This window comes from Triturus cristatus, chromosome 9 (genome assembly GCF_964204655.1).
Source record: "Triturus cristatus chromosome 9, aTriCri1.1, whole genome shotgun sequence".
In the NCBI taxonomy this organism is placed as follows: domain Eukaryota; kingdom Metazoa; phylum Chordata; class Amphibia; order Caudata; family Salamandridae; genus Triturus; species Triturus cristatus.
In genome coordinates this window covers 1,232,973,844-1,232,999,427 of record NC_140592.1, presented here as the reverse complement: position 1 = coordinate 1,232,999,427, position 25,584 = coordinate 1,232,973,844, and the positions used below count along the sequence as shown (strand labels likewise).

Here is a 25,584-nt window from a genome sequence, read left to right as displayed (position 1 = left end):
CTAGCAAGGGTGCCATAGGGCCTGGTGCAAGCAACGAAACTGGTCTCGTTAAACCAATTATCACGGTTCACAAGGACCCTCTTGACCCGAGTGCCACTGCACCTGCTGCACGAATGGAACGAACGCCCCTTCTCCTCCCATCCACTAGTCTTTCGGAAATAGAGTGCTTGGTACCAGCACCGGGTGGAGGGGGCAGAGAATCTCTTCCCATTCATCCATGCCGAGACGGACCCCAGCAAAGCGTTGTGCAGAGTGCAGAAAAGGTGCACTCCGATGAGAATCACAGCATGATTGTATTAGCTCTGGTGTTAGACAAAGCTTTTTCATTATTATTTTCATTTATAGATATATCTATATATGTGTTTATGCATATGTACGTGTATGTATGCATATATATATTTGGCGAGGGTATATATATATATATATATGTACGTGTGTGTATATATGTGTGATGATAATGAAATTAGATTTAATAATGTGCACAGCTACTCAGCAGAGTGTCCCGGTACAGTAGCCAAAGATCAGAAGATAGTAACCCTAGTTCAAACCTGACTAAAAAGCCAAGTTTTAAGCCTTTGTTTTTTAAAGGTTGACTGATTAGAAACAGCCCACAGCTCTAACCTGCTTTTGTTCCAAGCAGCTCCTGTTCTATCTAGTCTTCTTTAGTCTGGAAATCACTCCCGATAGTTTATTGGTAGATTTCTGATTTTGGGTGGGAGAATGGAAGCTCAACCTGGCTCTAAGTTACACAGCCACTGATTGGTGAAGAGCCCCATGTGTCCGCACCAGCGCCTTGAGCACAATTCTTTTCCTAATCGCAAGCCAGTGAAGATCTTGTAAATGAGGGGACGTATGCGCTCTCACAGGCAGTTTCAAAAGGTGGGGGGCTGCCGCGTTTTGCACCACCTGCAATCTCTCTAGAAGATATTCCGGCAGGTCGAGGTAACACTTGGCTAGCAGAAAACCATCTCAAACTGAATGCCCTAAAAACAGAATTCCTCCTTATAGCTCCACCTTCCAAAGTCCCCATAATGCAAGAGTGGTTTAAACATTTTACGGCACTCAAAGTTCAACCTACCATCGTGGACTCAGCAAAATCACTCGGAATTACTCTTGACAATAACCTCAATATGCAAAAACACATCACCATTGCTACAAAGGGAGCAAACTTCCAGATAAACACACTAAGGAAACTTAAACCTTTCCTACCACCCAACGACTTCAAACAGGCAGTACAAGCTCTAGTTATACCAAGACTGGAATACGGTATTATCTCTCTTTGTGGCCTACCCAAAGTATCAACTGCCCCATTAAGAGCCTCTATCAATTCTGCAGCTAGACTCATCACTGGATCCAAAAGAAATTCCCACATCTTCAATCCTTGAACTGGCTACCCCTTGAAGCCAGAATTCATCTGAAAATTGCGTGTATGACGCACAAAGCCGTGCATTACAATGCGCCCACTTATTTGGCACAGAAACTGACGATCTCTGGCGGGATCAGACCTTCAAGAAGTGCGGATAACCTACTACTGAAACCACAAAGGTTCCACAAGAAGAAAACATATAACAGATCCTTCTCCTGGATGGCTCCCAGAATCTGGAATGCCTTACCTCCTGAAACCAGACTTAACCCCTCCACTGCTTCTTTCAAAATGGAGGTAAAATCGTTACTCTTGGCCAAATTCACTTAACTTTGGACTATAGACATCTGGGTTCCAATCACATCCGTGCCCTATCTAGATGGTGATAATAGACCATCTAAGCAACTAGACATTTTGTTTTTCTTCATGTTGATTATTGCTTTGCCTTCACAAGGTGCTCTGTGTATGCACTATGTTTAACCCCTTCTGTGCCACGCCCTTTCCCCCTCCTGTGCCGGGCGTTACATTAGTGGGTGGGGTTCATGACGAGATAGTCTCGTCATGGGCACAGCGCGACCGTGCTCCATGACGAGACTATCTCGTCATGGGCACTGAAGAGGTTAACATATATTTGTTGTATAGTAACTTTACTGACTGTATAGCGCTCTGATATCCGTTTAGCTCTATAAAACTTTCTAAATAAAATAAATAAATAAAATAATCTAGTCTTGATGTAATGAGAGCCTTGATGACTGTTTTCTTTGCAGAGGGAGACAATAAGTATAACAAGCATTGACATAGCCAATAGGTCTCGCCTTTGGGACCTTCTAAGTGTTTAGCCATGCAACAGTTGATGTTGTTGCACCAAGGAGATTGTGCTGCATAACTAAATACTTATAAGGTCCCAAAGGCGAGACCTATTGGCTATGCCAATGCTTGTGTTCGGGAAGGCAGCGCTTCGCCGCTCCGTCAAGGCCATTTCTCTGTCGAATCTTAACCAGCCAGCTGCCCTTCCTGCCTTTCTGTTTTCCACTTTTTTTACAAACTGTCTAAGATTGCTTCGGAATTGGATTGGCCCTTTTCACGATGGGAAATGTTCACTCCTCTGTTGCGTAGCATTTGGCCCAAAAATGAAGGTAAAATGAATTACGAAACCTTCTCAAGGTAATATAATAAGCTACTAGGTGCAGTGAGTTTCACAGGCAACCTCATTCATGGGGAAGATAGGCTGAAGTCAAAGGACCGTAGGTTTACACCGACCTTTGGCGTATTTTCTTTTGAATTCTCCCCAAACGTCTACACCTAGTCCCGGGAAGCTAAAATACTCGCAGATTTGTAGGACCACTCACTTTAGTAGTTCTTTAGGCATGCGTAAATGTGCAGGGTTTACATGTAGTGTAATTGTTTATCAAAAGGACGTTTTTACTTGCTTTTATCCTCCAAGTAGAGAATATTTTGCAGTATTCAGTGTGAACCTCTTTCTCTGTATGTTAGTATATAGGACGAAAAAAAGAAATTTCAAACCCATGTACACTCCCACCCTTTAAAAAAAATTACAATAATTAGTAGAAAACTGTTGTCCAGTGAATAAAAAAAAAAACACAACATATCAACCCCCGTGACAACAGTTTTTTATTAAAAGATGGCACACGTATAAACTACTGTAGAAGACCCGTTAAACTCAGAGCATTTGTTTAAATAACTTAACTTGTTTCTGTAAAGAGCAGCGTTCACCTTGGAGGATATGTTGACGTTGGCGCTGACATACAGGTGTTCATTGATACCCAACGGTACTCATTTTATCAACCTCGGACGAATGAAAGGCTGAGTTGAGCCACGGGGATTTGAACCTGTGTCCATGAGGTCAAACACACATCCCCGCAGTGGACACATTAGTCTACTGAGCCATCGATCCAGCATACATGTTGCACTCTACTATTCTAACGTTTTACGTGTTCGTAATGTCCAGTTTTCGTCATGTTCGTGTTGTTTCCAGTTCTCTTTCATGATGTTTTTTATTCAGTTGCTTAAAAATAGATATGGTGAGGATGCTAGGGCTGAAGGAGGAAAGAACAGTGATTGTGACCATTTAAGACAAGTTTAGGGGAGAGCCCAAAGACTAGAGGCACTTTATGACGGTTGAAAGGAAGAGGTAAGGGTGATGTGAAGTTACGGACACCCTTCCAAATATGTCATTAGTTCCCATTCACTTTGGCTACGATTCCGGATTTCCTTTAACCCTCGTTCCCCGCGCTGTGTTGTTTTCTAAACTCCATAGATAAGCATGCGCCATGAAAAGGCCAGGTTGTGGTATGGTTCCCGGGTTTCTTATGCTGCAGGCATGCTCCTTGCAGTGTTGGTTATGGTCTCGCTCGACAGCCCAGCTGTCGCCAGACAGTTATGTGAGCAAGAATCATCAGGAGAGGGGCTTTGGCTCCTCCCACATGTTGGGAGCCAGGAGTACAAGTTTTGATTGGTCAGAAGTTGTGTGCTTCCTCCAAAAAGTGCTTTCCCTCCACACAGCTGCTTGAGGTTGAACATTCAGGGGCAGACCCGTGACTGTGTAATGCTATGAAAGCGTCTTAGATACCTCGATTTATGGTGTTTTCTCTGGCAGCAGCATCGATGGGAGGAGGACAGTGAATACCCTACATGGGCTTTTAGGACTGGCACCTGACCTTCTAACCTACAGCAATATTAATCTACAGTTCTTTGCCTCCACACAAATTCATATCCATTCCCATGCTGTCTACCTTTAATGCTTCGCATTCTTTAAAAAGCCAGAACTTTTCGCATTGCCTATCCTTGTTTTAGAGTCATGTCGACATTTCTGTTGCATAAATACCTATGTGCATTGTTACAACCTGGGGCTATGTTGTGAGTTCCCTGTATGAGGGCACACTGGAGGGCTGGCATCTAATTCCAGACGGTATTGCTGCTTATCCAGCAATGGATCTTTCATAGATTCACATGCTTGAATCATCCACGCCGTTGAGGTGATTCAAGCTTGTGAATCTATGAAAGATACCAATACTGGATAACTGAAGTTACAGGTAAATAACTCGTTTTCTTATCCAGTATTGGATCTTTCATAGATTCACTTGCTTGAATCTCAATCTCAACGGCCGGGATGATTTAAGCATGTGACTCTATGAAAGATACCAATACTGGATAACTGAAATTATAGGTAAGTAACTCGTTTTCTCTTATACCTGAGGGCAACAACTTTGATTCCCTGGAATGGGGAATTACAAATAGACTGGGAATACTGGATCCAGTTCTGTGTGTTTTTCCCGTCTTGTGGAAATAATGCTCCCAAATATGCATACATTTATCGGCTGCTTGGAGGGGATGATTAATTTGTAGGGAGCCTTTACTCTCGGCCATTGTACTGGAATGGAGGGGGCACTGGGAGAGCAGTACTTGTTTTACTACAGCTCTGGTGAGCCTTTTCTTTTTCCTTTCCTTTCCCCATGCTGCTGTATGCACACGGGTGGAGATCAGGTGCAGCTGCTGCCCTTGCAGATGTACCCACAAGTCCGGTGTCTCTGGGGCCAGAATGATCACTTTGGGTGTTAGTGCACCCCATGCTTCCAGGCCCAGAGCCATCAGGAGGCTTGTATTTGCCCAGAGTGGTATCCCCCTAAGACACTGCTTCAGGCACCTCACACTGGAGCCGGTCTTATTGCTGGTCAGAGCTCTGCACATTAATTGCAATTTCTTGCAAAAACCTTACGCTAACAGTAAAAAGGTTCAACTTTTTTTTTAATACACTCCATTTTTTTTCCAGGTTTCTGTGTCTACGGTGGCTACGAAAATCGAATCACTTGAAGGAACGCAGGGGAGAACATTCCAAATTCTGAGTCCTCTTACTGAAAAAGTACGTCCTCCCAGTGTTTCAAAATCAAACTTTGAGGTAACTTGACAGTGTTGTTGTTGCATGTTAGCCAGTTTTCAGTTCACATGTTCAATGAACTGATCTTTTCTGTAGAAATGGACTCAAAAGTATTGCTGTACACAGTGGAAAATTTTAATTCCGCCAACATCTGTAATTTGTTTTCTTCTTTTTTTAAAAACCTCGGTAATTAAGCAAAGTTGATGAATTAAAATAAAATAAGTGAAAATTCATGTAGCAAGTATTTTTTGCAGGAGGAGAAAAAGCCTGTCAAGCCTACCTTCAGGAGGAAAATTCATCAGTTATTTGGTAAAAAAAAGCCTCTGCCAAACACATTTTTAGGTTTAAATCTTTTAATTTGTCCAAGAGGTGATGGTAAAATAACTTCCACGTACGTCAAATCAAAGAAACCATCAACAGTCTACCAGTATAATTCGAAGTAGGAAACTCCTTTTTGTTTTGATGGTCACTTGCGCTCTGATTCTCAGTCGCCTTGACTATGCCAACGCACTCTATATTGGACTTCCAAGATACAAGGTCAAGAAACTCCAAGTAGTACAAAATGCTGCGGCCAGAGTTCTGATGGGCATTCCGGGCAGGTCTAGCGTAAAACAACATCTGCATGATCTGCACTGGCTTCCAGTGGCTCAAAGAATCAAATTTAAGGCTCTTACTTTGGCTCACTCAGCCCTACATGGATCTGGTCCTCTCTACTTGAGGAAACGGTTTAGTTTCTATGCCCCCTGAAGACATCTGCGTTCTGCCTCACAGTGTCTGCCATAGAGCCCCCGTTTTCGTCTTGTTAGAATTGGAGGAAGCTATCTTTCAAAGCGGCCGAAGCTTGGAACTCCCTTCCTGTGCGGAGTATTAATGATCTTCGTCTGTTGAAGAAGAGACTAAAAACTCTATTGTTTATCTAAATCTGTAGTGTCATACAGTTCCCCACAGTTTTCTATTTGGCTCCTGCGCCGGGACACTCATGAGTAGCCGTGCGTGTTATAAATCACCGTAACATAACATAACATAGCCTCTTCCCATTGTGATAAAACACCACACAATGTACCTTGAGCCAGGCAAATCAAACTCAGCCTGGCTCAAGGGAGCTTAATAGAGGGAAGAGAAAGAGCAGAGACAGATTCAAGAAATATAATTAGCAAAACACGTAATCAAATTGATTGAAAAGTTTTGGCCTCTCTTTCATGGATGGCCCGCCGTCCTCCGGGGAAAGTGGAGGTTTTAGCATCCACTGTCCTGGAAGACTACTGCCTACCGTATTCAGAGCTCTCCACCTGTGCAGTAGAGATGTCTGTGCCACCACAGCAGCTCCTCTGAAGGCATTGAAAGCTTTCTGAGTGGCAACAATGGTTTATGTGGCCACTCAGGCAAACATTTTTGTATTACACAAAAAAAAAGTGGGAGTTTGATTTTGCAACTTAAAAACAACAGCATGGACACTGAAGCACTACAGGCCACAAACTGAATAGATCTCCATTCCAGTTAAAACAATTCTGGACATATGGGACAGTGGCCCATATGGACGAAGCTATTTAGCATTTCTTAACGGACAAAATCGTGATTTTGGGCCGTTAAGAAATGCTAAATAGCCTTTCCCTATGCGCTGTCGGCAGGGGAGGAAGATGGTGCGAAGCATTCTTCTGCTGTCGGCTACCAATAGTGTTCTCATCCCCCACATCACCTTACACTTCTCACGTGACTACTGACACACACACACCGTTGGCGCCAGAGCAATTGCTGTTCGATTTAACCTTTTTGTTTCCCTTCTAACTATATTGCTTCCCTTTCTGTTGTGAAACATTATTATTGTGTTCTATGATGTTGACTACATTAAGGCTTACTCTTGCAATGCTTTTATACAATTCTGCGACTGATACTTCTTCTCAAGGCATGTCTTTGTAACATTATAATTCAAGTAATTTTTGTCTAAACTGTACTGAGACATGCGTAACTGTAACACACATTTAAAAATTGCCTTTTCTTACATACAAAAGATAGGAACACGCTCACATATTGCGATTTCTACCCTGTAGAAATAGCATTTTGGGGCATATGTATCAAGCCCTTTTCCCGTTTGCAAAAGGGCCGATTCTCACAATCGGCCCGTTGGCGATCGGGAAAAGGCCTTTTGGGATGTATCATTCCAAAAGGGCAACGCAAATTAGAGAATCGCAAAATTTGTGATTCTCTATTTTGCGATTGCGTTTAAGGAATTGCAAATTGCGATTCCTTAAATGCAATGTATGAAGCACAGAAAAAGTGCAATTTGGCCGTAAGGAATCGCAAATTATCATCAACTTCAAGTTGGTGGTAATTTGCGATTTCTTTGAAAAATGCACTTTTTGGCATTTTTCAAAGTGCCATGTGAGGCACAGACATGCCCTTAGGGCATGTATGTGTGCCACATGTGCACACATACATATTTCAGGGGTGCAACAGGGTGTCCCTTTGACACCCTGGCAGCCTTGAAATTGCATTCTCATGTTGCAATTCTCAAATTGCGAACCGCAAATTGAGAATGTCTTCCCATTCATTCCTATGGGCCTCCTAGCCCATAGGAATGAATGGGAAAGTATTCCTTAATTGCGATTAGCAATTTGCTAATCGCAATTAAGGAATGCCAAGGAATCGCAAAACATGTGTGAATTATTTGTTACATCCCGTTTGCGATTCTCAAATAGCGATTTCCTAAAAGTCGCTATTTGAGAATCGCAAATACGGTATTTGATACATATGCCCCTTTGTGATTACCAAATTAGGAAATCATTAAATAGGGATTTCCTTTTTGCGTTTTTCCAACCACATGTACAAAGCATTTCCTAAATGCGAAATGAGCATATATGAAATGCCCAGTTCCCAATATAAAACCGTGAAAAATAAAAAAAAGGCACCCAAAATGCAGTTTTTGCAGTGACGTAGAGCGCACACTCTCACTGAGGGCATTGGAGCGCTTTACACACACACCACTTTCTATTTATTAATATTTGAGGGGGGCCCTAGACACATAGGTAAAATTGATTTTGCATTTCCAAATTTGTGATATCCTATTAGGGCCATAGGTACAAATGGTTTAGCATTGCATTTCCTAAATTGCGATTTTCTAACAGCGATTTCAACTCCATGAGAATCGCTATTAAGAAATCCCAATTTTCGTACATTCCCATTTGCATTTCCTAAATACCGATTTCTTAGGATTTGCTATTTAGAAAATACTTATTGGAGTTTTGTGCATATGGGCCAGTGTTTCCAAAAACACTAAGATACACACCTTCCTCTCTCTAATACCCTTCTTCACCGTATCCCACATTTTCCCCCTCCTTCCTGAAGGCTGACAGGTTTTACGTGTGGGATGAGGGAGGCTGTCAGATGACATCCAACATGGGTGGACGAGTTATTCCGTCACAATGGTGACGGATATCCTGTCTGCTGAACTATAAATTAAAATATCCATCCCATTATATCCTAGATTTATAAGAACTCCCAGGGTTAGATTAGCTTCCCTCGGTTGAGTCCGCTGGAGTAGTATTAGCCTTATCCAGGTGTGAGAGGTCGTCAAATGATGAAGCATGCCCTGATAAATTGAGGGTGAGACGACCTCTCAAAAATCTTTTGATGAACCACTACCAGAATAAGTAAAAAAATAGAATGATTCAATTTGACTGTAATACCCGCAAGTGACCATTTTTGTGTTATATGCTTGGAGCAGTCAGAGGACTGAGAGCCACAAACTGGAAATATAAATTCAAACGCGCATATGGCAATGGATGGGTAAATTATGGTGTATATTAATACTTGAGAAACTGCCCAATTATTAAATACTAATGAAAAGAAGTTTACAAAATATGAACGCCCTATCACATTATCTCTACAAAGCTGAATATCATGAATTTGAACCACTGAGATTGAAAGCTTGGTAACTGATTATTTGAATGAACAAATTCACTCGTAGCACTCAAAACATAAACACATTGGGGAGAATGAACACTTGTGCAATGACAATATAAAGAGATACCTTGTTTGCTATGCAGACACTGTGCAGAATTGGGGTGGGGGAGGGCAAGGGCATTGGAATTAAATCTAGATCATGTTGTGTTATCTTCTGTGCATTTGAAATCTTCCATAAAAAGATATATCCAAAAGCCTGGGAGGTTATTTCCCAGGTTGTGAGGTAGGTTTTACAATTTTTGTGCTCCCGATCGCCAGCCTTTCCCAGGCAGTCCCGAACATAAAAAAGTACATTGGACTGTCAATTCTAAATACAGTGGCAGGTCTGAGATACTTAGATGAACAGCTTCAAATCTATCCATCTAAGGCTTCCGTTGGCAAAGCTGATCTGGGCACCATACTAGTGAAAACAGGATGGTTCCTGTCACATTTTGTTTACAGAGATTCATTGCAAGTTCCTGAGGTTTGTGGTGGGCAAAAATCATTAGCAATATGAAGTCCACCCTTGTAGAATCAAATCTGTGCCAAGAACCCTTCCAAAATGCTTGGAAGTGGTGGCTGTGCACCCCAGAAAGAAAAAGATGGTCTTTTTTTCCTTACCTGGATGATTGGCTCCTGAAAGCGTTGATTTCTCTAGAGGTTCAGCAGCACTTCCAGTTGACAGAATCAATTATGCAGCGCTTGGGTGTAAGAGCAAATCAAGATATTGCATCCGACGGTCCATTAGATCTCTTCTGTGCTGGTGGTGTCCATTACATTGTGCAGCTTCCTGGTTCTGCATGCAGAACTACAGATGAGAGCATTGCACAAGTATATACTGTCTTAAGCGATAAAGCTCATCCAGCCGGTGCGGAAACCTTTTTGTGGCATTTGGGGCAGTTGCTCTTAAGCTTTCATAAAGGTTGTTTTCCACAAAAGGTAACGAGGTTGAATCTGCATCCTTTTTCCCCACATGTTTTAAATTCTACAGGTACATGGGGTTTGTGGATTGCTCTGGAGGAAACCCAGAAAATAGCCAAAATGTTGCAACATTTTGGGGGGTTTTTGAAATGGGAAAATGTGCTGTGCAGGAAAGTATGCTTTTTTTCCCCCTCTAAAAATGGCATCACTGTGCTAAGGTCGATCTCTTCCCAGCTTTCAGGAACACACTAAGTTGCAAAAAACAACATTCTTTACCAGTGGTAATCAATATTTCCTTTAATTGTGGTTTCTTCCTACTCAAAGTTTGTGGTGGATACAGGTGTGAAACTAATGGGTAAAACCAGAGAGCAATACATTTCTGAAAAGTAGACCGAATTCGGAATTCAGCAAGGCAACATTTGTATAGATCACTTGTGGATTTCCGAAAGAAGCCAATCATTGAAATATAAAAAAAAAATACAATTAAGTAGGAAAAAATGGAAAAAGTTGACAATGTTTTCATCTGTAAATTTTTGCCCCGATGTCCGATTAACATACTATTACGTCTGTTAGATTCTCCCGGTCGCAGCAATTTCAGTAACGACAAAGACACACAATACCTAGAACCAAGCTGCAGCATATAGTTATTTTTAATTGTCTACCGGCCAGGTAACAATTTACAAGTTAAATCTGGTATGAAAGTAAACTATGAATTTTTAAAATGTGCCAAAGAATTGAAGAAGGTTATTTGTACGACTCTGTATTTGGGGTTATTCATAGTATCATGTGTTTCAGAGGGTGGTTTTAAAAATGTATTTTGTCACACTGAGTTGAGGTTACTAGACAAAAATGTATAAAATTCAATAACTAATCACAAATGTGCTACTATTCTGTGTTCCCACACTTCTTCCGATTAAAACAGTACCCACCGACGACTGTATAACTTGCCAATTATCCAGGAAAGGCCCTCAAATGCAATCTGGAGAAAAATATTGTCCCTTGTGCGTTTAGTTGTCCTGACAATGTGCTTAGCTGCAGTATTTGGGCCGGCTGGCACCCTGAGAAGCATACCAACCTCGGACATTTCGGAAAACTAGACACCCAAGGTAGTCCAGGGTGGAGTAGCTAATGTGGATCTCGTCACTTTTCTACCCCGTATGAACTGCAAACTTTGGTTAGAATTTCAGATTTTTCTAAAGTGTCTGACCCAGAAGGTTCTGAAATCTACAGCAGTCCACATAACGCCTACCACCCAGCATTCACATAAAAAATGGAACCCCACTTGCATAGCTGGGCCAAACACTTGTGCCATGTAAGGCCGCTGGTAATGTAGTGTGGAGGTCTTGGAAGTTTCGTTATCCACTCTAAATAGGATAGAGGGTCTGTTGTGCCAGTTCTTAGGCACCTGGGTGGATACACTAACACCCATGAAATCTATAATCCAATTGTCCCCTTGATGTTACCGAAAGTAGAAGTACCGGAAAGGTATTCCTATTCATCAGAATACATCTTCACAAACTTTAATGACAGATGCTTTCCTCCTGGAGTGAAAAGCACACATGGATTCAAGGCGCACATGTTCAGAAAAGGAAACGTTTGATATTACTTAAAGCTGAGAGCAGTTCATTTGGCTCTCAAATCTTTCCTTCCAGATGCCAAGTCGAATTCTGTTTTGATTCAGACAGACAAGATGATGATAGTGCATTATCTGAGCAGACAGGGAAGAACTCAATCCAGAATCCTCTTTCTCGAAGCTCAAACTGTCTGGAACTGGCCTGGACTCTTAACTTTACAGCAGTCCATCTCCTGAGCGTTCAAATACAGGGGGTGTTTTCCATGGTCCCAACAGGATGAATAAATGTATAAAACGTCTCACAGTCCAATGGACAGACAGTTTCTGAAATCTGCTTGTCTTGTAGAAGAAGTCCACACATTATTGCAGTATTCCTGTTGTACCAGAGCTCTTATAATAGTCTTTCTGATTATGCTAGGGCACATATCATGTCAGGGTTTGGATTATTACAAGTCTCTGATTTTCCCACTTTTCTGCAAATGAACATATATGGCTGTAGCTATATAGGAAACGCTAGTTCCAGGGTTTAAATGCTCTGTGAGTGTAGGTACACACAAAAACTTTAATTTTCAAAGGTATTTATCAGCTCCCCTCCAATCTCTACCCAACATGGAAAAGGGTGGAAATGTATTCCAAGCAATGACAGGAATACACACTTTCTAGGGTGGAAGAAAAATGGGTGCAGAGCATGTGATTTTGTAATTGATCATCAGATTTTCCCATGACCAAATATGTCTGTACGTTTGCTCACGCAAAAATGGAATATACAAACGTTTGCTATGAGTATAGTTTCCAGGCCTGCTTTTGTAAACACTTGGAAATTCCTGAAAGTCATAAATCTGCACTAATGCAACAAACATATACCTACTGGTACACTTGTGTTGCTTTCTTGACGAATTGTGCCCCTAGTTTACTTCATAGTTCCTATTATGGTTTAGCAGGGATTATCAATTATTATTTTACCCCCTCAAATATTGGCATGAATTAAACATGTTTTACTAAGTGATGTCTCAGAGAAGCATTCTACGGGCAATATAAGCGCTATAAAAATGTTAAAGTTTGCAAACGTATGCACATTTTTATACAAGAATCTCTGTCCGTAATGCAAGCTGAGCTCACAGCTCACTGTGTGTGTGTTATAAATTAAACAGGACTCCTATATCGTTTAGAGGGCCTAAGTGCGTTCTCACCTTTTGAATATCACACTTGAGTTACGTATTTTTTCTTTAGAAGAATCTTACTTTATGTTTTTCGAAGAAGGAGTTCTAATTTTTTTCAAACTTACACCTAGACTCGGTTCCATGAAGCCAATCTATACTTCGCATGAATTCACTGACTACTGAGAATGTGTAGTCTTCAGGTGGGTAGTTTTAGCTCCAGAAAGGAACTTCCGTCACAGCAACATCCTGGCTCGGCTTGATGTGTTCCCCATCTTCCTGTTTTAAATTTGTGGCTACAGTTTATTACTCCTTGCAGTCAACACTACCAAATTACTCTCCATCAACAAGCAGGTGGTGCATGCACTGCCCTGAACTCTGTCATCAGGTTGTCCAGCTGTGGAACTGGGCTTGTGCTCAGATGATCTGGGCTCTACTATGCTGGGTCAGGGAACATGGACGCTGACTTAGTAAGCAGATGTTCATGTCCCACACAAGGGTGAGCTCCATGATTTATTGATTACTCTACTCATTTACATTTGGGAGTTCCAGTAGTAAATCGTTTAGCTTCCTGGCAATACTGGAATGGATGCGTGCTTTGCAAGGGCATGCATCCCCTCGCTCTAGTGAACGTGTTCTTGCTTTATTTGACAAATTACTTCTTTGCTCTTCATATGATCACCAGAGTCATCTGCATATCGTCGCATGCCACTGGACATTCCTTCACCTGTAGTTCTTTTTGGGGGAGGAGTGGCTCAGCCAGTCCATTGACCTGCCTAACCACATTAGCTAGTCTTCTCACTCTAGCTGACAAAGATTCTGGGAGCTCTCATCTTCTCAACCGCTATGCAACCTCTGCACTTTCAATGCTTAACTCACTCCAGAAGCTCTGATGTTCTCCAGCGTGTAGCCTTTCGTAGAGTAACATACTTAATTCATTCAGTGTAGTCAAGGTGTGTGTCCCATCATGTGAATCCATAAAACTCACCAATACTGGAGACCCCTAGTTAACGGAAAATAGCATTTTCCTTTCCATTGCACTTACCTTTACCACTGACCTAGAGATGTCTGGGGATCCATGAATGAGCCTCTCTCTCGAGTGGTCTACTTGTTTTAGGCCTCAAAGGTTTTCCTCACTTTCCAAATGCTCCTTCTCTGATGGTTGTCTTTCACTGATTTGATACAACTAATGACAATATTTTTTTTCTTTGGGAACAATGTGGGGTTGTAGATGCCATACTGATTTTGTTCTTAGATCAGAGCTGCAGACTTTGAAAGTGGTAGGTGTTAAATGTCATGTGGGCATGTTTTGGATTTACCCCTCTAAGACTGTGTTTATTTTGAGATGATTTTCAAATAAACTATACTAAAATTTCCTTGTTTCAGGCACACCAAGATAACACTTCCAATTCTTTTACAAGAGAGCATTTTTTCCGGCACGGATCTATAGTTACAGATGAACCTTACAGAAGCTCAAGCATCAGGTCTACAGCTTTTGAAGAACTGAACTCTAGAAGAACGTACTGTCATAGCCAGGTAATTGTGTGCATCTCGGTGTCTGCCTTTCTTCCATGGGATTCCAGACAGTGCAAGAAGGTTCCCCTGGTGTCCTTTACATTATTGTCATCATTTGTTTTTTTACAAGTGGACCTTTATTGATATTGTCAATATCCATACAACATTGACGCGGTATGTAGGCAATAATTAGCAATCAGGTTTTACAAGAAGACATGGATGATACATTATTAGGAACAGTATCACTGACAACATTGATTGTATAACCATGTGTTATGCTGCCCCGTCCATGCTGACAGCCTCACATGTCTCGTGTCACCCTCGCAGGAGGGAATGGAGCTAAGTATATGCCCTTTGTCAGAAAGTCTCTTGCTAGTAATATTTATCACCATAAGAAATGCCCAACCGGGGCATAAATGTTGAAACCGTGGGTCTGTGGACATGAATTAGCATCCCTGACTGTGGAGGCAACAAGACGTCCTGATTTCCAACACCAAGCTAAGATTGTGGGTGGGTCATGGTGGTGTGTGGGGGAGTAATGTTAGCACCAACATTGTGGCTTGTCTGCTAGGGAGTGAGGTGAGTGAATGCAAACTGGGAACACTTTGTGTCTTGGGTGCACGTGACTTGGTGGATGTTGTGGACTTTAGGGCATCAGGCAACTGGGAACGGTGGAGGCGTACACCCTTATGGCGGCCTAGCCACATCATTCTCATCATATTGTTAATAGTGTGGGAAGATCAGCCATAGAATTTGTAAAAAAAATGTAGCTAATCTGTACAGCAGATGGCACCAAATTAGCATGCAGGAAGTTCAAATTAGCACAGATCACATTATAAATTCTAGACTTGAGCATCAACGGCCATGCAACATGCATAGGGGTAATTATCAATTACTGTTTTTGTTGGAGCCTCACATCAAGAGAGTTTCCTCATCAGGGCATATTACTTTACCTAAGTGAACCATTTGGGTAGTTTTTGAGCATGAAACTACTAATTAAAAAGCAAGCTGCAGTGCTTTGAATGCGAGCCACAGTTCCTTTAACGTGGGTAGCCAACAAATATTTCAGCTAGATATTTTACCGAATGAACCTCTTAGGTAATCTTTAAGCTCACATCTACAAATCCGAACCAGGGTGGCAGTGTTTTGAACGTGAGTGACCGCAAAATCAACTCAAAATTATATTCCTGAGTTAATTATTTACCCGAACAGACCGTTTGTGTAATTTTTTGAGTGCAAGATGCATTTCACCTATGTATGCATAATGTCACCCATAGTGAAAACCCCTTCAGTTCGGTATGTGAATTGGGCCTTCCCGGCACCAGAAAGATTGTGTTGTACCTAGGCACCCATTGTGATATAGATGTGAAGGAGGATGTCCCAGTTGCTTTTTTTCAGTAGAGTGTTGATCATCCTTAACCTGGCTATTCTTATAAAAAATATTTTATGTGCATCCTGAAGAGACGTGCAGTGCCACATAGTATCCTCAGTGATGCCAGCTAGCAAACTATATTCCTACACCTGAAAATAGTGAAATTGTTTTAATCACGGTCACTTTCTTTTAATCGTCGAAGAAGTGGTTACTCCCCTCTGAAGTTTACTAACCAGGTCAATAACATTCCCCTACAGGATTTTTTATTGTTCCGCATTGCCTCAGGTAGTCACTGTTTATTGTCTATGGGGCAGTGCTTAATTTGAGCCGGTGGTTTCCGGTGCTCGGCACCAGCACTTTATTTTCAACAGCGGTACTTGTGACAGTGTGCCACAAGGTGGCACTGTCTGGCTCATTTAGAGATTACCACAGCAATAGACAATTATTAATTCAATATACAGTAAAAATTACTATTATCTGCCGCCCGAGCCATTCTCATATCTTTGGGGGCCTTGAAGAGTCCGAACTGTCACACGTTTAGGAGCATTATGGTTAGTTGATGTGTAGTTAATGTCACTGTTAGAGGTAATGAGTGGTTCAAACTGCAGTGGGCTCCTGACGACAGCCCTGGCTCTTATATTTTTTTGACAAATTAAACACTGCTATGGGGCCTTCGCCTTGTTTCCTGCCTTATGTTCCACACCATCCCATCAGTGAGCCATTGAAACTGCGAGCAGTATCCTCTAAACTATCAGCCTTAAGGTGACTTCTCAAACTCTCCCCACCTCTTCCCTCTCTCCCTCTCAATGTACTGGGTCACAACTACCCACGCCTCCTCCTCTGTATAGGACCACATGAGCAGGGTGTTTATGGAGCCAATACTCAGACTACTCTAGCATAGAAGTGGTACCGGCAACCCCCATTGTAGTCCCCCGCCCCACACTTCTAAAGGAAGTATCTGTCTCCCTTTAATGTAATCCCCATCAAAACCTAAGTAATAAACAGTGCCCCAGTCTTTACTTATGTACACTGCTAATAGGCCATCATTGCATTCATCTCACTCGAATAAATGAAAGGGAAAAATATGTCCAGGCACGCAGAATGGGAGTGGGCGGCATCAAGCCCCCTTCACCCTGCCAGTCCCAGACAGATGGCTGATACAGTCATGTCCTCATCACAGGGAGTCCAAGGTAAATCAAATCTATACTCCAGAGCTACGGCAGGACAACAGCAGGCATCACCCGATCTCCGAGATGTTTACATTATCTGCCTGATTGAAAGTTTGAGAGTTGAGGTTGCCGCCATCCAAAGCAGATAAGTCGGCTTTTTGGACCGTTCTCGATTTGCAGGGCACTGACTTGGCCCTCCCCCTTCGTCTGAGACATCTAGGTCTAGGCGAAGGCACTGTTGTGCACATGTCAGTTCCGGACTGGTCTGTGTTCCACTAGTGCTCGGGTCGGCACCTGCTCCTCCACCCAGTTCCAGGCTACCTCAACAGTATCCACCCCAAAAAAATATTGCCTAGTAAATGTCTTTTAGACTTGCCGGGTACATCAGCATATATTACATCTATATCGCCCTCAGTTTGACCTTAACCTCTGCAAATCTTTTCCTTTGCTGTTGGACTCGAGTGGTGTAGTCAGTGAAGATCATGACTTTTGAGGAGATACGAAGGACTGTCTGCCGGTCCGAGCATCTCTATCCTTATAGTTCAGGAGCCTAAGGATAACTGGGCGAGGTGGAGCTCCAGAGGCAGCTTCTTGATGTGGCCCCTATGCACCCTCTCTGTCACATAGCAAGTTGGCAAGTCCTGTGCAGGGACCCAGGATCTGAACCAGTCAGAGAAGAGCATTTCAGGTTTTGCCCCATCAAGGCCATCGGAGGCCCGTGCTACATGCAAGTTGTTAAGTCGTGATCTTAGCTCTGCGTCTTCGGCCCTTGGTTCAAGCTGTAGTGTCACCTCCTAAAGCCTTTTGAAGTCCTGTTTAAGCGATTGCCCAGATCCAGGCGAAGTAGAGAAACCTCTGCACCAGTACCATAAATCTGACAATTCAGAGACTCACAAATTGCCTGTAATATTTCTGCAGATGGAATTGAGTAGCCGTCACTACTGTGTGAGTCCCCAGCAGAGGAGCTTCTGATGCCCCGATCCTGGGATTTGTAAAGGGGTCATTCTCCAGTATTAGGGTATCTGTTATAGATTCACATGCTTGAATCATTCCCCGTGGTCAAAGTGGGAGTCCCACAGTAAAGAAGAAGCAGTAAGTAATTACTCTAACATTAAAGTTAATAGAGAAAACCATTCACTTTAATATCTCGTCCTAGTCATTAGGTATGGTCCAAACTCCAGCCATTCAGGCAACAACACCCTCTAGAACCCTCTCCACAGAGGCTCAAGGCTCTCAGATTTTCTACCGTACATCGTGTGAAGGGAGTCTCCCTGAGCTCTGCTCAGTACTTCTACTTGGCCTTCTGATTTCTCCAGATCTTGCATTTTAACATTCCTCTTCAAAAAGATCCTGCGAAGAGGACAGCTGCATTCCATCCTCCACTGTCTTGTCAAAGCAGGCTCTCCCATTCCTCAAAGACCACTGCCAGTCTCCATAGATAGATAAGTTGGCGAGGGGATAGACGCTCACTCTGGGTAGTGGACGTTACTGGGGCCCTGCGGGGGGTCACCACAGCTTTAGTGCCCGAAGGGTGCATCCCCACTTATTAATAAGTACTTCCTCCATCATGCCTGCCAGGGCAACCGGTCCCCAGTGTATGAGGACTCCAGAAACCCCCTCATTACCCCATGCCTTCTGTTCCACCATTTTATCGTCCCCTTTACCAATGGGGGTGGACAAGATGAGGTGTCTAAATCAGGTCCCCGGAGCCACTACAGCTTACGTTCTCACACAACAGCCATTCAGTCCCTTTTCAAAAAGGTTCAAAAATAGGAGGCACCAAATGGAATTTATTGAAGTAAAAACTGCTTCAAAAATTGTTTTCTATCATAAATAAATAACAGGGCAAAATCCAGTGTTCCGAGATCCTTGTTTCCGAGATTGGAATTATTAACTGTTGGCTAACTGTTAATGCAGTGCACTTCAAGGCTCTTGATCAGCTTGGCTACCTTGAAGAAAAGTTCAGTTAATTTAGCATAAGACCTCTGGCTCTCTACTCTGCTCTCCACTGCCTTTTGACTAGCTTCTCACTGTATGAATATCAAAGACAAACTGTCAATCTTTATTTTTTTTATAATAAGAAATAACTTTTAAAAGACTTAAGTTGTCATGCTGTTTTAAAAAGATAGTTTTATTCCAGTGTCCTTATGCACACGAAATGTTACCTCATACAGCATAAGAAATGTATTTGAAAGAAATATTATTTTTTGGGAAAGGGTTTTCTGTTTCCACATATGGGGAAAATATTGGTCATACATTTAATGATGATGTCCATGATTAAGAACAAACTGTAAGGTGAGTGTAAGGGATGTGAAGCATGTACATCTAGTGGCTGAATTGCACAATGTAAAACCAGAAAACCTGGTATCAAACCTGGCTTCCCCACTTGAACAAATTGTGTGATTCTAGCCAATTGTTTTATTTCACTTTCCCTCCCTTATCTTCATTATCACATATAAGAGGACCTTGAAATACCTGACTACAGGATGTGTCATGTAAGAAATATTCTCCTGTGTATGATTTAATAAACTATAATGTTGTCCATGTGTAATAGCAACCCAGGCCACCCAAAGAGTGCACATAACAAGTGACTTTCTTCTTAGTTTACTATTGCGATTGTTGTTGGTGTGAGTGGAAGGAAGCATGAATGTTTCTTAAATTCATGTTTGAAAAATATTATGTTACAGAACTGATATATTCTGATGTACTAATGTGAAACTGTTCTGCATGTTAATGAAACACAGTTTTTGAATTTTAAAGAGACTTTATCATATTTTCATACGTTTGTTGCAAGATGTCTTTAAAAATGAAACTATTCCTAATGGTGAGTGGTGCAGGAAACCTTAGTTACTTCCTTTCTTTAACTTCAATTAACCTGAAAACAAATGCTTCCTATTAATTTAAAATCTTTTTAATGTTGGGGTTGATTTGAGTAAACAGCAGCCCAATGCTGCTGTTGACCACGGGGCTGCATCTGAAGGTCAGGAGGACTGTATGTGGCCCACGGGCCGTACATTGAGTATCACTGGTTTAGGACATAATTTGCTATCTCATCTAAATCGTGTCTATTTGTTCACTGTTACCCTTTGAGTCATGATTTCCTTTACTTTCTTGTTGACTACTTTTTTTTAAACATCTACAAATAAAAAACCTGTTCACTCCCAGTTTTTTTTTTTTAAACTACCAAATATGCTTTTCATACACATTTTCTTTGTATGATAACTCCTAAAAATAAATCCTTAAACTCTTTAACTAGTTAGGCCACCTTTCTGTGTATTTCTCTAATTTATAATTGCCTTCATTTGCACTATAATGTTAAAAAAAAATGTAGAAATCTGAGACACAACAGCCACATTACCATTTCCCTTTTAAGTTTGATTTTATTTTTGTAATTGTTATCATGTATGAGGGTCTTTTTACTGTTTATTTTTTTGTAGCAACAACCTAAATTGCACACAGCGTTAGACACATTTTGTAAGAGCGAACTAGGATACAAAAAGTAGACATTGGCTTCTGTCACAAGCAGCACATTAAGACATTCATAGGTAGCTGCACCAAACCATTAGGGATAAGAAGTTTATCCTCCCCATAGCAAAGTACATTTGCGCACAAAGTTCTGTTTCTTACCTCTGATTCAGGGCTCCAGTGAAAGCCACCAACCTGTCTTTGAGCTCCTTCTCTCTCACCCCCATAATTTTGACTCAACGTTCTTATCCTCCTGATCCTAGAATCTAGGTCTTCTCTTCCCAATGCCATCAGCAGCACATTTCCTACACTTCGTAGTATTGCAAGACAAGGCATATCTCTGCAGATTGGCTAGAACGTAGCCATTAAGTCATTAACTTAAGAGTAGTTGATTCGAAGTAACCCTTTTTGGGGATAAAATGTCTCCTTCCCACTCATTGGAGATGTTGGGTAATTTCGGAATGGGAAGGAAATGTGAATTACTTTCTTGGTCCTAAAGAAAAAAAGACACAAATATTTGCAAGTAAAATCAGTGTATTACAAAAGTTTTCTAAACGCGAGGGATTGATGTTGATCATCAAAGATCTTGAAGGAAAAGGGGGTTTGAATTAAGTTCAGGTCCAGAAACAACCTTGTTCAAGGCTTTGTGTTGTGTAACTTCTGTGTAGAACGGACTGACCTGCATAAGACTGCTTTGACCCATTGTCAACGAGATTTAAAGCATAATTTCTTTTCTTCACAGGTCCCTCTAAAGTCAATTCGACATGTCAGCTTTCAGGATGAAGAAGAGATTGTCCGAATTAACCCTCGCGACATTATCATCCGACGGTATGCCGACTACAGACACCCCGACATCTGGAAGAACGATCTGGAGCAGGAGGACCTGGACCCCAACACTCCAATGTCCAAGTCTGACCAGAAGAAGTCTGACTATCTCTACTCTGGCATGGATGGGGCCGAGTTGAACTCTCTCAAAGACTCCAAAGGCTCTGTGGTGTTCAAGACCCAGCCATCCTCTCTAAAGCTTAAGAAGTCCAAGCGCAGGATAGAAGAAGGGGAAAGGTCACGGTGCATCTACTGCCAGGAACGGTTCAATCACGAAGAAAACAGCCGAGGAAAATGCCAGGATGCGCCTGACCCCATCCGCAGGTGCATCTACCAAGTGAGCTGCATGCTTTGTGCAGAAAGCATGCTGTATCACTGTATGTCGGACTCGGAGGGTGACTTCTCGGACCCCTGCTCCTGTGACACTGGTGATGACAAGTTCTGCCTCCGGTGGCTAGCCTTGGTGGCCTTGTCCTTTATTGCCCCCTGTATGTGCTGCTACCCCCCCTTGAGAGCATGCCACCACTGCGGTGAGGTGTGCGGGTGCTGTGGGGGGAAGCACAAAGCTGCTGGTTGAGAATGGGCAAACCTGCCAAGCAGGAGTTGAAATGTTGGTCCTAATTCCAGGATGAAATGTGGCCTGGGTTTTCTGTGGCTTTTTCAGCGGATCAGAAGGGAATCTTTACCGTACACAGAAGAAGTCTGGTGACGTCGTCGAGAAAGTTGTGTGAATCCGCGGACCTTGCTGTTCTACGTAATTGCTAACCTTGCCTAATGCTAACCTTGCCTAACTTTCCCTCTCTGGGCACATGGAGTGACATTTCGCATTGTAAAGAAGGGTTGGGTTGGAAGCCATCTTTTTTTGCTTCTGCGTGGCAAAAGAAAGCATCTGCAGTGACCGGAAACGAACTTAAAAGGGATTCATTTTTGTAATTGCATTTTGTATATTTGCAGTTTCCGGTGAAAGGAGCGTTTAAAAAGGAAGGATAAACATTTGCCGACAACGTGTAAGTGAACTTGAAAGTGCACTGGTGCCACGAGGTTGCTGTTGAAAGCAGTTCGTACTGGACAGTGGGAAAAGGAAAAAGGCAACTAAATCATTTATTAGTAGCTAGGTTTTTGGAAACAATTTTATGTATAAATAACAAATGTTTATATTTAACTAAATGTACGGTACACATGATTACATGTTGATTCTCTCTTCTCCTATCCCTTAGTTTCCTCTTGTCATCACCCTGTTACTTTTGTAGACGCGGGGCTTCGCTCCAAACCCACATTCCAAGGTGTTCAGTGACAAATTATCTATTGCACATAGATAGATTGAACCTTTGTATTGATGTACAGTGCCCCTTTCTCTTTCAAAGACCTTGCAGATGTCAATTCCAGTTGTGTGGATTGGCACTATTAAGGTCAACTTTTTGTAAAACACAGATACAACTGTCTAAAATATTCTAAGAGGAACATAATCTTTATTTTTTATACAAATGTGACGTTTAGTTTCAACAGTATAGCAAAAGGAAACAAAATGAGAAAACGCTCAGCCTGCTCTAAGATCTCTTTTTTAGGGTTTCCCTCGAAAGCCTTCAGCAAGGTGAAGCCACCTTATTTTAAAACCTGCAACAAACTCACTATGGCCATAGACCATAAGCTGCTCAAACAGCTGCCATGGCTTCACGCGCGAGCGGGAAAGCAGTATTTAAATGTTGTCGTTTTATAGATGTATTTGCTTTTAAAAAGTCAGCCATTGCCTTTTTTTTTTCCAACTGCGTGCACCACTTAGCCATTGCTTTCACTAACAATAAACCCCCTGGCATGTCGAGTGAATTAAAGTGAGTGGCTGGGGGAATTCAGGCTGAATGTTCGGATTCATAAAAAGTTTAGCTGTCCTAAGATAGTGGCATTTCTGATAATAGCAGATCTAAACATTTGGACAGCCTCGTACACCGAGGGCCGCCCTCCAGACCCTGAGAGCATGGTAACCAGTGCTGCTTTACAAACGGAGCCTTGCCTCGCATGTGTAATCTCATGCCCCAGTCAAAAAGTCAAAATTCACAAGGGAAGAGAACAGTGGAAAATGTCAGATGACGTGCAACACACGTCATAATTATGCCAGGATATTTGCCACTGTTGAACCAAATGTACATTGCAATACTTGAGCTGTCAAGTTTTGACAATTCTTACGAGTTTAAACCAGTACCGTATTTGATGACATTAAAGGAAGTGATGTCACACGTACCTGACATTATTAATAACAGCAGAAGTGAGTTCTGTCAAATGACAAAAAAATCATAATGCACATCAAATGTATGAAATAACGCCAAAACATCAAGTAGACCCGTGTTTATAAATGTAGCGGAGCAGTGTTCTGGGGTGTCCGAAGCAACTGCTCCTATCTTCTGACATGGGGAAAGGAGGGCTTCCTCCTGCCAGTTTTGCACACTGCAGAGCTGTGTGGTTGCTTTTCTTCTCAGGCGGGGCATTTAGCCTGTTGTCAGATCTCATCCTAAATTCTACACGTGTGCAGATGTCGCTTATCTCTGGGGGCGTTATCTTACAATGCCTGGCATTAAAACATATTGTGACAATGATTTACGTTATTGGAGTACACTTTTGTGTACATACAGTATACTCGGACATTGTCCACATTTTAATGATGTTTTAGCCGCTCCAGTGGTAAGAGGTACCTGGCAAGGAGACCTCTTACACTGCCTAAAAAGTTGTACGCAGACTGAAATACCTATATTCTGAACTAAAAACGTGTTCCAAAATCCGAAAACAAGGGAAAAAAGAAACCTTTTCCCACTTGAGGTCTAGTTTTAGTGCTTAGAAGTCTCACACAAGTCTTTGTCTTGCATTAGTATTGATGGGGTCCTCGGATGCCCCCGTCTCACCAATCGCTGCAGATGAGGGGTGACCCTTGAGCCTCACATATTTTCTAACTGTCTTTTGTCGCTTTACTTCTCGAACGGGTTCCGCTCATGCCAATCCCCTTGGAGTATTCCTGCTTCGGTCTCTGTTCTTCCTCTTGTCCCTTCCTCATAATTGACCCTTATCTTGCCTTATCTGTTGTCTGCCTCTTTTCCAACCTTCAATCATCCCCTTCAAATGTTATCCCCTTATTCCCTCACTTTCCTTTTCCTTTTCACTCACCTCTCACAAGCTCCCTTCTCTGTCTCACCCTGTTTTTCCAGGTGATTTTGGCCTACCGCCCCTTTCCCTTCCCTACCTGTTCGTCTTGCCCTGCTCCTGTAGCAGACTTCTTGCCACCTGGTTTCTCTGAGACGAGGGCACCACCTCCTGTAGATGCTGGAAAATAAAAAATATGGTTTGTGTTCATCCAAAACAGTTAGTCTGATAGATCTGAAATGCCCTTCTGCAACAAAGTATTACAGGTTCTGTTGTATAGAAATAACTCAATCGATGCAATGGAAAATACCTCCCTGGATGGCCAGCATACATCGTGTCTCATGCTTTTAGCAGCCAGTAGACATGTGATATGCTATGCCATTGATATTAGTTGGTGGCTGTCCACATTTGTCTGGCCTGGTTACATTTTGTGGCGCTCCCATATAGTGGGCAAGTTGATTTATCCATTGATAATTTGTAATATTAGTTACAAATCGGTGGGACAAAAGTTTGCGCCCTTGCACGGATAGATTCAGGAGCATCGAGAGCTAAAACACCCTAATCATGTCTGCAATGTAAACTACTTCTTGACGATATTAAAAGAATATCTTCAACAACTCTGGGCCCCTTATGATTGGTGTTCAACTCCTGCTCCACTTAGAAAACACTTTGGTCAGTCTTTCTGGGTTCTGTCAGAAGAGAACATCGCCCTGCTCCAGAGCATCGCGTAACCCATAATCGTCCATGTCCTGTAAGATTTCCCAAAGGGGGTTTCTTTGACAAAAAAAGGTTGGACACCCCTTTTGAGGTACTTCGGTTGCAGCAACACTGATGTCGGGAGCTACTTGTGGTTTCCCGCAATCCATGAGCAAAGACATGGGTCAGGGAAGGTCCAGGTGGTTAAGACTTTCAAGATCTCCACATCGACGTTACATATATCTGCGTACAATACATCTAAATCATTCTCATAATCATGGTTATCTTGAAAATCTGGCAACAAACTAGTCTTGCTTGCGGTGTGACGGAAACCCTGTGCTCTTTTGACGCTCTATTTCGATTGACAGTCCAAGTCTTTGCTCCTAATAGGAACAGAAGACCATCCCCATTTAAGCAGCTACCTTAAATCCATCTTTTGCAGTGGTATGTCAGTGTAAACCCAGGTGAATCTTCCTGCTGGACAGACTTCATCCAGTTTATCTAGACTTCTGTGATATACAACAATCCCCACTAACTCACAGTATGAAACAACACTAAACTTTTTTTT

At 42.2% G+C, this 25,584-nt stretch overlaps 1 protein-coding gene across 2 annotated transcripts in view; it reads left to right on the top strand.

Annotated features, from left to right (window-relative positions):
- The window catches only part of SPRED1 (sprouty related EVH1 domain containing 1), a 406,087-nt gene extending 381,155 nt beyond the window's left edge, over positions 1-24,932 (top strand). The window contains exons 5-7 of one of the 2 annotated variants that reach the window (XM_085627326.1): positions 5,154-5,279; positions 14,235-14,384; positions 21,112-24,932. In XM_085627326.1, coding sequence (XP_085483452.1) covers positions 5,154-5,279; positions 14,235-14,384; positions 21,112-21,771 — 936 coding nt within the window. In that variant the 3' untranslated portion in view covers positions 21,772-24,932. The remainder of the gene's footprint in view (positions 1-5,153; positions 5,280-14,234; positions 14,385-21,111) is intronic. The other variant, XM_085627327.1, reaches the window with a different exon arrangement.
- Positions 24,933-25,584: the final 652 nt, after the last annotated feature.